Here is a 15,085-nt window from a genome sequence, read left to right on the forward strand (position 1 = left end):
GGAAGATGGTTTCTTGTTTTTCCGGCATCCACCACCAACTGGAATATTCCTTAGAGTGCCGCCTTTGGTCCAGTAACGGCGACAAGTCTTGCAGAAGTAACGAGGCTGAGAGAGGCTATAGTTATTGTAGTAACAGAACTTAGTGTGTGTTGACTCGCAACGAGGACACTTTTGAGGATGGTCGTGAGGTGGACGCAACCTCCTTCCGCCGTCCATCAGAGCCGCGGCAGCTACAGCCACGGCCGAGGCTTGTGGTCTAGTGCTGCAAGCAGCGAGTATGTCGGCTGCTGATGGAGAAGTCGTCGAAGAGTCTAACATGCTTCCTCCTGATGACTCAGCTTCCTAACATAATCACAATGCACATAACCATATCAAATGTGGAATTGCTATATATATAATCGAAGTATGATAATGCACGACAGAAACAATGGTTCAAGATGAGTAAGATTTAAATTGTATCAATCCTGATATTTGCTTTTGCATTTGTACTTACATGTGACAAAACAAATTCATTAGAAAGACAACAATTTACATATTTAAAATAGGCCAAACAATTTCAAATTTTAATGAAGTACGTATAAAGCACAAACATATCTTCATAATATTTGTCATTTTTGTGTTTATAGTTAACAAAAGAATTTAGCTTGAAATGGTTGAAGTCCTATATATCTTCATTTGGAAAAGAGACAATATACAAAGACAATGGAGGTCTGAGCTAGGGAAAGTACCTGAAGCCAATCAGAATCCATGCAGACTTGAAGAGAAGTGAGACCCATTTTTGTGTTTTGTTTGCTTGTTTAGTTTGGGGGGAGAGTGAGAATTTTAAGAGAAGTTGTTGAACAAAATCAAGAGAGAGAGAAGAGAAATGAGATGAGAATGCAAGGAAGAGTTTGGGGGTTGGGATGTGAATAAGAAGGAAGCGAGAAGAGGACCCTTCTTCTCCTCGGGATTGCTGTCTCCACTCAAAGCTACTTCTACTGCTTACTTAAGTTATTATTAGTTCACACTTATTTGTTTCTTACTTTTTTTTTTCCAAGTTTAATATTATTTTAAAATATTACTATAAATCATTTCAAATTAATAAAAATGTTATTTCGAAGAAAAATGCTTAATTTATAAACTCAGGTGATCTTAGTTTTAAGCCACAAAATAATATAAATACAATGGATATAATTATTAGTTTGGTTCACATTTATTAGAAGTTTAATATTAAAATATGGACACCAAAACGAGAACTATGGAGCTTCCTTTGAATTTTCTATTTTTAGAAATAATATAGGGTACGGTGAGTAATTCTCAGTATCTGTGTATTTTTACTATTTCTTTAATTTCTTGATATGTAGATATTAATTAATCAATATGTTTTGTTTGGAGGTACAAAAGATTTGTTTTTATTCAAAATTTTGATTTTTGAAAAGTTAAATACGGCCTCGCTTTGGTGTGATCATGATAAAAGTTAAAAACTTTGATTTCGAGTGATTTGGTATTATTAATAAAATGTCTCTATAAGTGTATATAGATACGGATGTGGCGGAGGAGGAGGAAAAAGAAAGCGTCGGTGGTTCCAAAATCCTCGGACCCACATTCTTTGGGTGGGTCTACGTCAACTTGACCAAATCATCTTTATCTGATCCAACGGCTGCGATTAAAGCCATGGGACCTAAACGAAGAAGGTGAGCCGTCGGATGGGTTCAGAAATAGCGGCTTGATCGTCACACAACAGAGACAAAAGTGAGAGAGAATAATATCTTTATCGTAAGTTTTGTCTGTGTTTTGAGACTTACGATAAAGAAGGACAGAAGAAGAAGGGATTGAGAGTTTGAGAACTTATGGTGGGACACTACTGGGACTGGACTAGTAATGGGATGGGTTCCACTCGCTCGCTCCTCTCAAGCAAAGTATCTATTCTCTCTTGCCACATGTCACTTTTCCTACATGTGTTGTTAATAATATGATTCAAGTTTTTGGTTTTTTCTGACTTCCCTGAATCATTAGTAAATTATTCAAAGAGTTAATAAAACCACTTTTGATATTTTCCTATTATTGGATTTCGAAATAAAGGTTAAAGAGTTTGATCCGATGATAAAGAAGAGGCAAAAGTTTGAGGGCTGTAAGTAACAGTGCTTTTTAGTAAACAGGTTTCGTTTCTTAGATTGAGTAAGCATTACGCTTGTTAATTAAAACGATTATTTACCCGACTGTAGGAGGATATATACACAAATAGTCTAAAGTTATGAATTTGTTTTTCTCTTTTCAAAGCTTATCAAATAAAAATATGAAACTATCTTGCAAAATGTTAAATGTGGTTAACAAATGCATTAATCTTTGTTAGGAAAGTATTTCCCTTAACTGATCATCAAAGAAAAGAGGTTATTTATATTCTGTTTTCTTTTTGTCTCTGAATAACTCTCTTTTTTTTGTATGTAAAAGTTTCTCTCTTAGCCGGCTTCCATGGATTAATAATAACCTTCGAGGCTCAAACTTCGAATTAGTCTTGCCAGTATACTAATAATAACATTGAGTGTATATAGGAAAATTCGGTTAAGGAACAGTTTAGTTATCAAATTAAAGTGAATTTGAGATTGCATATTTTGTGGTGGGATAAAGTTCAATAAGAACAAATAAAATAGAAATACAAGATCGTCAGGAGTTTGCCAAACAAACTATACATCAAAAAGATACCAAAGAGTTTTAGCTAGGTTTTCATGAATTTTGGGTGCACTACATAGTCTTTTGATATGTAAGAAAGTGAAGAAAAAACCATAATTAATTTGGTGTTTTGTGCAAATTACACATTACAAATGCAGATTATAAGATCCCCATGAAGCGTTTATATTTTCACCCTACATACAATATAATGTTACGACAGAGATACATATAAATATATAATAAAATGACTGAAAATAGCTTACATATACTACGATTGGCCGTCAGAAAGAGAAAAATATTGTGACTATATTTGGTGAGTTGATGATGGTGGGATTTCAAAACGAATTTCCGCCGGAGGCACCTCCCATTGTATTGCGACACATGCTATGGACTATGGACTATAATTAAAATATTGAAAAGTGAAGGACGACTAAGGCTATCATATAAGACTACGCACTATAGATTATAGCTTCGTACATTTGAATCTGACGTACGTTGAATTTCAATATTTTTTACTGATGATTAAAGATCACGATAAATAATAATAAAACAACTTTCTTCAAAATACAGTGAACAAAGCTCAGACCTAGTCATAACTCATAACCTAGATTAACACGAATACAAACATCATTTAGAGGACATTACATATTTTTTTTTTTTGACGATCAAACCCCATATATTAAGTTATCGGAAGTGACTCTCTTCGAGAGAGAGCCAATTAGGTACCGGCGAGCTTACATGGGAAAAACAGAAACCTCGTGCTCTTGCACATTTTGCAAGTTTATCGGCACGGATATTATCCTCTCGGGAATATATCTAATACTAAAGCTGGAAAATCTATCTCTGAAATAAATAAAATCCTCTCGGGGACATTACATATTGTTCATCATTCGTATCAGACAAATCACAATTGTACTGAGTATAGTTAATTAATTAATGACCCGAAAATACAAATAACTTTAAAGAGAAAGCTTCGTAACTATATGAGACAAGTGGGAAACTGAAGATTGTAAGGATCTAGGGAGAATACTTCATAGTTGGTTCATCACATGATATTTTTTTAAAATAAAAACAGAACAAAACTAAAAACTAATACTAAAAAGCAAGAAAGGAAAGAGGAATAAAAGGGCATCGAGAATAGTGTGAAGAGAGAATAAATCACACAAGATAAGCTAAGCGTGACGAAGACAATTTCTTTGGCACATTTATATATATCTCTCCACAATTTAGCTAGTGAGAACCACTTTTCAAAGATAGCAAAAGTATATCTATCCCGCCCGCGTATCTTTTGTTCCATTGCATCACTCGTTATTTGTTCGTTACATCATCATATCATCATGAAATTATGAGTCTTAACGAGATAACATATGATGTTGTTATATACAATACAACATTTGAAAAAATAGAGTATATAGGTAAATATGTAGAAAGCTCGAGAGAATTGTGTGATTTACTAACGTTAGGCAAATGGAGTACTAGTAAAACGAGTATTCTTAAGGAATTTACAATTTCTTATTAGTACTAAATTAAGGAAGGCAGTAGAAGCATATAAAAAATTATTCTAACTTACTAACAGCTTCATGCTTAAGCCAAACCAACGTAACTGATCAAACACAATAGTATTCATTTACAGTGATGATCACCACTGAACCATCACATTAAGGAACTGAGCCTATGTCTAATTGAGATCACAAACCAACAATAGTGTTTCTTCTTGAATGTTCATTAACACCATGATCCGAATACGTGTCTAGTATACGAAAGTTCTGATTATGTCTAAGTATATACTCCACCTCAACCATATGTATACGAGTTTTGAATATTTCTATACCCTCGCTGTAATGGAATGGATTACATATGCTTTCAAAAAGGTTGAGAATTGAGATACCTATTTTGTTATATGTCAAGATGTCAAACCTTACGCTTATCCAACGAAAATTTGAAATAATATTCGACAAGAAAAGTATATAAAATAAGGTCTAGTATTCCTTTTTTTCTTTTCTTAGTATAATTGTAGAATATATTCCTCTCTACTTTTGTGGGTCGTAACTCAATGTTTTTGTAAATCACGAAAGTAATGGACCTAATCTCTACATGGTGCACAATTTAGTTTACGAATTTCGATTCCTTTTCTTATGTTGAATACGGTTTTAGCGATTATAGAATATGAAACCAAGATTAAATCATCTTTAACTTAATCTAGTTTAGTACAATTTCAGTTTCATTTCGAAGCTAGATTACATATATTTTTAAGCTAACAAGAGAAACAACTCGAAAACTTCATTTGCATGCTACGACTGTTCACCGTTGTCTGTTTCTTCTTCGTCATTATCTTTAGGAGTTTCAGTTTCAGTAGTAGGCAGAGGCGGTAGCAAATCCTTCACAAGCTCTAATATCCCATCTGTGTCGATTACTCGTTCTTCCTGTCCCTCGGGGGCCTTCTCTATGATCTACAAGAGAGTCACAATAAGTGAGTTGATATGTTTATATACAAGAAAAATAAACTGTTAAATGCAATTGTAGATATGTTCATGACAACGGAAACAACAACAAGAAAGAAAAAAACAAACACAAACCGGATCCAATTCGACAATAGAAGAAGGCCGGAGATTGATGATGTTGAGAATCTCAGCTTTGGCGATTTTGAAATCTTTGCACTTATCGGCGAATTTGTTAACGCTCTCTCGTGTTTGAGTGGAAGCAGCAGTCTCCAACAAATAATCATAGACCTATACAAAGAAAGATAGTTCGAATTATTAGCAAAAGCACAACTCTTACTTCTAAGGCCAAAATCAGACCAGAAGAAGGAAAGCAAGAAGAACCTTACCTTGTATTCTGATCTAGCAATTGGAGCTATAACTCTAGTAGTATCTTTTGATGCACCTCTTGAGTTTAGGAAATCAAGCACCTCGAAATTTGTAAGTGCTCCTGCATTTGCCTTAACTCTGCCAACACCACCCCCACACAAAAATTTTGATTACAAAACCAACAAGGAATCAAGCACATACATACATCATCATGATGATACCAAAAGAAAAAAAATAGGAAAATACATTTTCATCTCTTATGTTACGCAGAGACGTTAACCACCTAGAAGCTTGTTCTTGAATTTGTTTCAAACCAAACAATGCTCCAAATTCAGAGGTTGTGCTCCTGAATATTCAATGGGAACATCAACATCAAGAACCAAAGAGAGTGTTGCTCCCAAAATCAGTTGGGTCACGTTTACAAATCAAAGGTTGAATGGGAACATCTTACAAAATCAAGATTATAATGGAAAATTTGTAAACATCTATTAGCTAATCATCAGTACTTACTTAGACCCTTCAATCACGTTTAGAGTAGTTAGCACCCTATGGAAGCAAAGCTTAAAGTGAAACCCTTCGAAACCCAATTAACAGAGAGGCGACGCAGAGGAAGAACTTAAAATTGCGGTCACGAAATTACAAACGTAATCGGTTCGATCAAACCTAATGAACTATTATCGGACTAATTCAAGGGAAGGTATAACATACTTGTCTTCTTTGACGGAAAGGATTCGTGAAGCTCCTTCGAGGTATGATTCAGGCGAGTCAAAATCGTGGCGGAGATGGAGACTACACGGTGGTTTGGTTTCGGTCGCGTCTGCTCTTCGGCCAAGGAATCAAAACAGTACCTTAAACGGCGTCGTTCGGTAAAAAAAAAAACCCTAGGCCGAAAACGTTTACAAATTTATGCTGGGCCTGTTTATGCCATAAGCACACTATATGTTATTGCTTCCACGGCCTGGATCTTCAGCTTCATGGGCTTTAACCCCAATACATGTCCCAGTAGATACATTTATATTTTTTAAATTTGCTTAGATCATCATGTTGTAGAAATTTTTAAAAGGAAAAATGATATAATTTTCGAAAAAATGAAAATAGTTTTTTAACAAAACTTCACACGTAACATACAGTATGCACATAGTTTGAAATCTTTCTAAGAAGTAACCCCAAATTTTTTTTTTAAGAAGACTCTATTTAGATTATTGAAAAAATAGATTTTTTATATATTGCATGCGGCGTCTCGATTAAAAAGGTTTAAACTAATAACAAAGACCTAAACGGTTCGTTTTCTTGAAAAAATGGGTTAAACAATTTTAAGCAAATTAAAGGAATTTGGACACATGATTCTTGCTTTGGAGAACAAAAGCACTTGAAACATGCAAGCTAAGCTAACTAACTGCCTTTCGTAAAACCCCAATTTGGCAAGACTCCTCTCATTGTCTTTAAAGCTCCTCATGCTTTCCACCCTCTCTTAAATATCAAACTACAATATTACTTATATATGTATTTTCTTATACATTTCAATATTTTTTTTGGGTTTGTTATATAAACATCATCTATTTCGTTTGTTTCAACATTTTTTTTCTTCTTTTTCTTTGGGTGTTTCTTTCCCATTTTTTCCTGTCTTGCAAGAAATTTGTGAATCCATGACAGGTACCAATCTCTTTCCCTTTTGTAAATTTCTTAGTTAGTACATTTGCTCGTGGAACCACGAATGAGCTTTTTTCTAATCAGTCTCCTAAATGTTATTATTCTCAATGCATTTTAGAAATATCTCTAATTATGTTTTAAGTCATATTTATCAATGCAACTACACACATTTATTGAGATAGATAAATGAAAACAAACGTTTCGTGTTTACTTCATAGGATTTATACGGTGAAAAAAAATAAAGAAAATAATGTATACAGTAATACAGTATTATATTATTTAAAATTTACATTGTGATTGTGAAGTGAACCTTGTGAGTTTGTTCATTAAAACAATAGAGAGAAAAGATGAAAAAAATCCAAGAAGTGTGTGTTGTCGAATTGAAAAAATGGAATGTATAGTAGTAGTAACGTGAAGAGAACAGCAGTTTTGTTGCAAACGCGTTTACTTAGCGGCCAAGACGCGTCGCTGTCTGTCTTCTCTTGCACGCTCTTTTTGCTTCGTTTGTAACAGCTGTCTCTCTGTCACACATGAATCCTCTTCTTAACCTACGTGACCGACCTGTAGCCTCACCTGTTACATACGATGACAATAAAATTTCAAAATTTATATATACGAATTTATTAGTTTCTTTTTATCTTAGTCCTACTAGTTTAATTTTCTCTCAAAATATATATTGTTACACAAACAAACAAATCCAAGTCTAGATTCTAATTTGGAAACTCCTTTTGGAGTTAAAAGGAAAATTTAATTACATATTAACATTTCTAAGTTGAGATTATGAGTATATGAGTCTTTTTAACTTTAATGAGAAATGTAAGAAAAATACAAAAAAATGACGAAATAAAAAAGACTGCCGACAGAATTTGTTCCTTCACAACTCACAAATAATCTTAAGGACAAAACAATTCGTTTTTCTCTTTTCTATTCTTGTCTTTCGCTAATGGTTACAATCAATTTGAGAAAGAAGTTTTCTTTAACAAAGCCATGAAAGCCGCTAATTTGTTAGATTTTTAAACAGGTGCAAAAAGATTTGATTAAATTGACTCGCTGATGTATGATACACCATACAGTATTTGGTGAATGTAATAGTCATTATATATTACATTTAAAGTATATTGATTTCCCTTTAAAAGAAAATATATGCGTAAATAGCATTGGCTGTTGTAATGACAAGAGACAAAAGTCTTACAACATTAGGCATCAAAATCTTTTGGAATTACCAATAAGCATTTCCCAAGGTTGGTCCACTAGTATCGTATGTTTTGGTTTATGTATTTAATAATACAAAGATTTTGTTTTCTTGTTTCTTTGGATTTACCAATAAGCATTCCTTATGATGGCCCATTAAGAATTTTTGTTAATATAAATCGTACTTTGTTTTCTTCTTATGAATGAATATTTTTATCGTATGCAATAAGCCATGCATTATCATCGACAAGAAAATCAAAAAACAAGTAAAACCCCACCAGAAATAGGCATACAGCTACCGACTTAATTCAACCAAAAAAAAAAACACATATCCCAAACAAATAATAGAACAATCCGTTCTGTTTTTTGATTCACATGATGACTCTTCTGTTTATTTCGCGACAACTATAGTAGTAATCACGCTGAATACACACTAACCACATTTGCTACAATTGTATTGTTCCTCATCACGTGATCCAACTAGTTTCACGAGCTAGCTTACCATCGAAGATTCAAACTCGAAAACATTTGTTCTCTTCTCGAACATATAGAGATTTTTTTAGAATGTACAAAGCATTTAATGTCTTCGAAAACTCATAAGAAGAATGAGAGAAGGACCCCACAGACTGTGGTCTCTTTGCATGTAATCTCTGAAACCTCTTTAAAGTCTTCGGTTTGGGTTTGGGTTGGTCCCATTCTTTCACGCAGTCTCTGCCTTTGACCAAAAGCAACCTATCATTACATTTTTTTTAATTTGCATATATTAATATAGGCCACAACAAAAGCTGTTCCTTCATTTAATTTTCTCATTTGTCATTGACACATCAGTATCTTTCAAGATCCAACGGTTCACATTATTTTTAGAAAGCTCCCAAACATTTCCTTTGCACATAATTATTTTTCTTTTTGCTTGGATTACATTAATTTATTCCCTTTTTGAGTGGTGGAACCATAAAACCTAACTAAACACAAACCAATTCTGATTTATGTACTCTCTCCCCACATGGAATCTCCCAATTTATACGTATATCCATGTACGGTACCTATATGTACATACGTAGCATTATAGTGAAAGAGAAACCACGCATAAACAATGCATACGTCTCAGTGGTCTGTTTGAGAGCTATTAGCTTTTTATATACTCTCTTTTTTGGGTATTTGCAAAAAGATTGAGACTCCACATAGAGATGCCTTAATATTTTATTCACATCTTTATAGATTCTCTCTATCCTTTGATCATCTATAAATAATAATACTATATACAGTCTTCAACCATTTATCCACGTATACGTGTATAATATCTATTCTCATGTATCAAATGCATCAACTTTGAGTATATGCCAAAAATAAAATTTAAAACACATATCTTCCTTTCAAAACATAAATCCTCACCCGATTGCCTCGAATCCATTACTCTTTTTTTTAAAATATACGTGGGATTTTTCAACTTCTATTGTAAAAAATTCAGTAGTGAAAATTATGCTTTTTAACACCATTATTTATTTATAGTTATTACATTTGAACATTTGATTACTTATCTCCCTTTATCTCTCTCTCTTTCTCGGTATAATATGATGAAATAAGTAACTAAAAATACTTGTCTTTCCTAAAGCAAAGAAGCAAAGAATCGTGTCCTCTCTTACACAGTCACAGGCTTTTTACATTTTTTTTGCAAGGATCATTTCTTTTCTTGGCTTCGAATTCAGCTCCCTCTTCTTCTTCTTCTTCTTTATTCACTTTCTTTCCCCTTTTCCTTTACTATTTAATTATTTATATTTTAAAAAAATCTGATCAGATATATATAGTCTATATGGTTCCTTCTTCTTTATGTGCAAGAAGAACACATGGTTTAAAGCTTCGAATCTCTCTCCCTTTGCTTCATCACGTAATCTAAAATCACCCCACTCAAGATTTCAAATTCCCTAAACCTTTCGTTTTTGTTTCTTTTATAAATGCTTTTCTCACATATTATTGAATCCTCCTAATAAAATTAAAACCATACTCTCTTTACTCTGTTTTTTTTGTTTCTTCTCTCTACTCTGTTTTCTTCCTTCAAACATTGAACCCTATCTTTAATTTCTCAAAGACTGAAACTTTAGCATAATGGCTTCATCATCATCATCATCAATGTTATCTCCATCTTCGTATACAGAGTTAAAAGATGCTTGGCATCCATCAACAACAGCGGCGAACACAACTGAATCAAGCTACTGGTTTAATTGGAGGGTAATGATCTGCTGTGTATGGATGGCTATAGCGACTGTGATCACTGCTTTTCTTATATTCAAATACGAAGGCTATCGCCGGAAACGTAGCGGTGACGGTGACGGTGACGTAGACGGAGGAGAGAAAGAGTGGTCAGGGAATGTATATGAAGACGAGACTTGGAGGCCTTGTCTTCGTAATATTCATCCAGCTTGGCTTCTTGCTTTTCGTGTCGTTGCCTTCTTCGTTCTTCTTATTATGTTGATTGTTATTGGCCTTGTCGATGGACCGACCATCTTCTTCTACTACACTCAGTAAGCTTTCTCTCTCTCTCTCTCTCTCTCTTTAGATTTCTTTTGAGTCTTTTAAGAGAAAAAAAAATTGATACTTTTCTTGAATCGTTATGTGGTTTGGCTAAAGATTTTGTAGGTTCATAAACATAGAAGCAAAGAATGTGACATTCTTGATTAAGTTTTTGGGTGGGTTTTAGGAAAAAAAAAATCGAAACTTTCTTGAATTTTTATATTGGGAATTAAAGATTTTGCTGGTTCACAAGAAATGTGACATTCTTGATTAAGAGTCGAGATTGACACATTCTTGAATTAAGATTTGTGGTTGTTTTTATTAAAAAAAAAAAAAAAGAAACATTGTTGAATTGTTAAGTGGGGAATTAAAGATTTTGCAGCCTCACAAGCATATAGGAGCAATAATGTAACATTCTTGATTACGGTAGAGAGTAGCAACAGTTCTTGAATCCGATCTCTAGACAATAGATAGTATAGATACAAAACCAATGTCTATGTAATTGGCTCTAATCAGTTTTTCCTCTTTATTGTTTTGATTTGCAGGTGGACTTTTGCTCTGATCACTCTCTATTTTGGAGTAATGTTCTGTCTCAAAACTTAATTATGTTGCTTATCAACCTTATAATTAGTGACATTGTAATCTGATATCTTTGAACAGCTAGGCTCGCTTCTTTCGCTCCACGGATGTTACCAATACAACAAAAGAGCAGCTGGCGATAGAGTAGATAGCATTGAAGCTATAGACTCAGAGAGAGCAAGATCCAAAGGAGCTGATAATGCAATTCAACAGAGCCAATACTCTAGTAATCCAGCTGGTTTTTGGGGATATGTTTTCCAAATAATCTTTCAGGTATCATCAAGATCAAAAATTCATAATCATGCAACACGATTATATCGGGTTGTTATGAGTTCAGAGTTCTTAATTGGATATCTCGCCTTAAAACAGATGAATGCAGGTGCAGTTTTGCTCACTGACTGTGTCTTCTGGTTTATCATTGTTCCGTTCCTTGAGATCCATGATTATAGCCTCAACGTTGTAAGTAACTTAATAAGCTACATAGAATTTTTTGACTCATTACATAAAAAGCATTTGTTGATCAGTTTATATATGATCAAAATATTGCAGCTGGTGATCAACATGCACTCTCTTAACGCCATTTTCTTGCTTGGTGATGCTGCATTGAATTCTCTGGTAATATCTCAGATTCTAACAAATGAAATATGTATTAGCTGTATAACCTCTGATTGATCCTTATCTGATTTTTTTGAATTTTCATAATTACAGAGCTTTCCATGCTTCAGAATTGCTTACTTCTTCTTCTGGACAATAGCTTATGTTATCTTCCAATGGGCCCTCCACTCTCTAGTCCATATATGGTAAATGATCTCATACAAATTCTACTGATTAGTTTCTTTACAGTAATGATTCTTAACTTTGACAGTATTGTTGTTTATTAACAGGTGGCCTTACCCATTCCTGGACTTATCATCACACTATGCTCCACTATGGTAACTTCAAAGCTTATTATAATAATGTTTTTCAATGCTTCCTTAATTTGTTTCATTGGAAAATTAAGGGCTGATGACATTCAAATGATGCGGCATTTTTTGTTTTTACAGGTATTTCTCAGTTGCAGTGATGCATTTGCCATGCTACGGAGCCTTTGCGTTGTTGGTGAAGCTAAAACATCGGCTATTACAAAGATGGTTTCCTGAATCTTACCAGAGTCCTCGGTAGTAGTAGCTTACTTGCAACGCAAGAGCAAGCAAAAGCATTCGATTGGAAGTTTTTTTTTTTTTAAAGTAGAAAGGATGATTTTTGAAAGATACGGAATGAAAAAAAGTGTGGAGCAACAAAACTCATCATGCTTATAAATATAATTAATTCTTTGCAGTATTTTATTTAGCTGTTTAATTTATAACAAGGAGAAAAAAATGAATAATGTGCATCGAAATTGCATCAGAACAGAGTTCGGTTTATCCAATTCAATTCCTTTAGGACCTCTACAAATGTTGAGCCTACCTCCCCCATCAAATGCAAATTCCATGACAGAAACTTTTCAGAATTAAAACTCTAATATACCGAAGAAAAAGCTCGATGACTCAATGGACTAGCTTGATCATTGTTGTACAGCAAAAGTCAGGCGGATGTTCTGTGGTTTTAAATAAAGAATTCTTTTAGTAACAGATAGTTGGATCCGTCGCAAGTAACTTATATGCAGTATCTTGATTTTAGGCCCAACGATTTAGATAATTTAATTGCACTCAACACATACTACTAGGTAGTATAGGTACTAAACAGTTACTATTAAATATGGCATATAAGATTCAGTAAATTTGAAAAACAACGTTTAATTTAAAATTACTACTATATATACCATTACTCTTTCTTGCAGGTTTGAGATTTTCGTCGAGGTTTACGTCCACGATTAGTAAGACGTAAACGAAGAGGAAAAATCGTCCGGAATGCTTTCCTACGTTCTTCCTACAACATATCAAATAATGAAACATGAGCATTTGGTGAAACATGGGACTTTTATTTATTTATCTCAGTCCCTTCTACTGAATCTAGAAGCCACACTTTCTTTTTTCAATGTTTTAGGGCCTTTGTAGGTAAACCAATTACATGCTTTCTATTTTTCACATTTGGGGACCCCAACTGTTTTTATGATAAATCGCATCTATCTATCTGTTGAAAATATTTAGTTTTCATTTAAGAAAAACTTGCCTGTCGGAGCCAATGCCCTCGATCGTACTCGAATGACTTAGTTTGCTTCTTCACCTTACGTCTCATCTCGTGTACCTACAACATTGTATATGAATGAAACATGGGACTGTTTTTTTTTTACTCTTCAGAATCAAGAAGCACACTTTCTTCTTTCAATTAATGTTTTCGGGCCTTTTAGCAACAAATCTTTAGTTTAACATTAACAAAAAAAACTTGCCTCTCGCCAAGCCTGTGGATCGTACTCGGCCGAATGAACATTCTCCTTGGGTTGAAAATACCCAATAAAACGACCATCCTGCTTGACGACGAGAGTGGAAACAGTTAAACAATGAAACAATGTTAATTATGATACAAGGAGAGAGAGAGAGAGAGAGAGAGAGGGATACTTACTCGTCGCGTATGTTCTTCACTTGAGAGATGCGTCCTGAAATCATCAAGGCTTTCGTAATAACAGTAGCAAATTTCGCAATAAAATACTGAGGTGGATTCACTTTCACTGAACTTCTGATAAACGTGGCTTTTTAACTCTGAACGAACGTGTACTCTGGTCTCTGAAACTGTGCATAAAAATTCAATTTCACTGCAATTCAGAAAGTGTTTTCTTGCCTCTGAAAGAGTGGGAAAACTTTCACTTTTACTGCACTTGTGAGGAACGTCTTTTCTTGTCTCTGAAACTCTGGCAAAACTTTGACTTGTACTGCACTTCTGAAGAACGTGTTTTTTTGTCTCTGAAACTGTGGAAAAGAAATTATCGTAATTAGTTTAATGGTTATGTCAAACAGTACTGGATGGATGATCGATGAGAGGACAGACAAAATAAACACCTGCAAGTAAGCTTTCCCAGAACCACTCGGCAGAAGTGAGCAGGGCAGACATTTTGCGAGGCCTCCATGAATAAGCCAGAAAAAGCTTGTGTTTGTGCACTTGTAGTAGCGTGACAAGACAAATTGAATAGACCGGTTCCAAAGTATTCGTTATGACCATTATAGTAGCCGGAGGAGGATTAGAATCTACCCAAATCTCGATATCTTCATAAATTACAGTGCATGTGTTAGCTGTTTCAACAAAGGAAAGCAGCTATTGATCAGTAGGCATAGACGATGAATATTTTTAAACCGCCCTAAATTCCAAAAGATGGACTAACCGTAAAAGGAATGCACAACATTGACTCCAGTGGAAGAGAGCCCTCGCAGGAGGTGATCAGGGATACGGTTTAGGTCGCCAAAGGCAGTGATGGAGACAGGACCAGAGTAGCCAAGATTCTTGAATGCCGCTTCTAAACTCGGCCGGACCCGGCGAGCATCGTATCCCTTGGGGATCGGACATTGAAACAAGTTCCACCACACCGCTATCTGAGCTGTCGCGTATTCAGGCGTCGCCGGGTATTCCTTTGCCCACTCCTCTGTTACACAGTCAACTGCTGTATCCGTAGGGTCTATATCCTCCTGCTTGACAGAGAGAGTGGAAACAGAGGTAGTTGCTCAAAATATGTAGTAGACAATGAAACAATTGATGATATACAAGTATATATATTTAGAGAGAGAGATAGA

At 34.5% G+C, this 15,085-nt stretch overlaps 4 protein-coding genes across 7 annotated transcripts in view; 1 reads left to right on the plus strand and 3 right to left on the minus strand.

Annotated features, from left to right (window-relative positions):
- The window catches only part of LOC104740542 (dof zinc finger protein DOF5.6), an 8,616-nt gene extending 7,667 nt beyond the window's left edge, over positions 1 to 949 (minus strand). The window contains exons 1-2 of the mRNA XM_010461167.2: positions 729 to 949; positions 280 to 342 (exon numbers count right to left, since the gene is read on the minus strand). Coding sequence (XP_010459469.1) covers positions 280 to 342; positions 729 to 776 — 111 coding nt within the window. The 5' untranslated portion in view covers positions 777 to 949. The remainder of the gene's footprint in view (positions 1 to 279; positions 343 to 728) is intronic.
- LOC104740552 lies at positions 4,808 to 6,327 on the minus strand. 3 transcript variants are annotated; one of them, XM_010461196.2, is made up of 6 exons: positions 6,165 to 6,327; positions 5,967 to 6,002; positions 5,703 to 5,802; positions 5,477 to 5,594; positions 5,226 to 5,378; positions 4,808 to 5,099 (listed from the first exon to the last, which is right to left on the minus strand). In XM_010461196.2, the coding sequence occupies exons 3-6, from the start codon at positions 5,708 to 5,710 to the stop codon at positions 4,941 to 4,943; spliced, it is 438 nt and encodes a 145-aa protein (XP_010459498.1). In that variant the 5' UTR covers positions 5,711 to 5,802; positions 5,967 to 6,002; positions 6,165 to 6,327; the 3' UTR covers positions 4,808 to 4,940. The 3 variants fall into 3 exon arrangements, with proteins under 3 accessions (XP_010459498.1, XP_010459489.1, XP_010459480.1); XM_010461187.2 differs by having other exon boundaries at positions 5,967 to 6,030; XM_010461178.2 differs by lacking the exon at positions 5,967 to 6,002 and having other exon boundaries at positions 6,165 to 6,326.
- On the plus strand, positions 6,934 to 12,709 carry LOC104740573. 2 transcript variants are annotated; one of them, XM_010461225.2, is made up of 9 exons: positions 6,934 to 7,109; positions 10,450 to 10,816; positions 11,351 to 11,384; positions 11,466 to 11,657; positions 11,754 to 11,843; positions 11,934 to 11,999; positions 12,093 to 12,184; positions 12,269 to 12,316; positions 12,428 to 12,709. In XM_010461225.2, exons 1-9 carry the CDS (start codon positions 7,103 to 7,105, stop codon positions 12,543 to 12,545), a joined length of 1,014 nt encoding a protein of 337 aa, XP_010459527.1. In that variant the 5' UTR covers positions 6,934 to 7,102; the 3' UTR covers positions 12,546 to 12,709. The 2 variants fall into 2 exon arrangements, with proteins under 2 accessions (XP_010459527.1, XP_010459519.1); XM_010461217.2 differs by lacking the exon at positions 6,934 to 7,109 and having other exon boundaries at positions 9,875 to 10,816.
- The window catches only part of LOC104757113, a 3,609-nt gene continuing 1,711 nt past the window's right edge, over positions 13,188 to 15,085 (minus strand). The window contains exons 4-8 of the mRNA XM_010479833.2: positions 14,680 to 14,728; positions 14,493 to 14,590; positions 13,753 to 13,830; positions 13,536 to 13,610; positions 13,188 to 13,292 (exon numbers count right to left, since the gene is read on the minus strand). Coding sequence (XP_010478135.1) covers positions 13,188 to 13,292; positions 13,536 to 13,610; positions 13,753 to 13,830; positions 14,493 to 14,590; positions 14,680 to 14,728 — 405 coding nt within the window. The remainder of the gene's footprint in view (positions 13,293 to 13,535; positions 13,611 to 13,752; positions 13,831 to 14,492; positions 14,591 to 14,679; positions 14,729 to 15,085) is intronic.

Source organism: Camelina sativa, chromosome 2, assembly GCF_000633955.1.
Source record: "Camelina sativa cultivar DH55 chromosome 2, Cs, whole genome shotgun sequence".
NCBI lineage: Eukaryota > Viridiplantae > Streptophyta > Magnoliopsida > Brassicales > Brassicaceae > Camelina > Camelina sativa.

What these genes read in the sequence shown, in the direction of transcription:
- LOC104740552 (XM_010461196.2), bottom strand. An exon ending in TTGCTAGATCAGAATACAAG is followed by an intron (nt 5,379 to 5,476) that starts GTAAGGTTCTTC and finishes TTCTTTGTATAG; the next exon opens with GTCTATGATTATTTGTTGGA. An exon ending in CTATTGTCGAATTGGATCCG is followed by an intron (nt 5,100 to 5,225) that starts GTTTGTGTTTGT and finishes ACTCTCTTGTAG; the next exon opens with ATCATAGAGAAGGCCCCCGA.
- LOC104740573 (XM_010461217.2), top strand. Translation starts at nt 10,401, where the DNA reads ATGGCTTCATCATCATCATCATCAATGTTATCTCCATCTTCGTATACA. An exon ending in ATCTTCTTCTACTACACTCA is followed by an intron (nt 10,817 to 11,350) that starts GTAAGCTTTCTC and finishes TTTGATTTGCAG; the next exon opens with GTGGACTTTTGCTCTGATCA. An exon ending in TGATCACTCTCTATTTTGGA is followed by an intron (nt 11,385 to 11,465) that starts GTAATGTTCTGT and finishes ATCTTTGAACAG; the next exon opens with CTAGGCTCGCTTCTTTCGCT.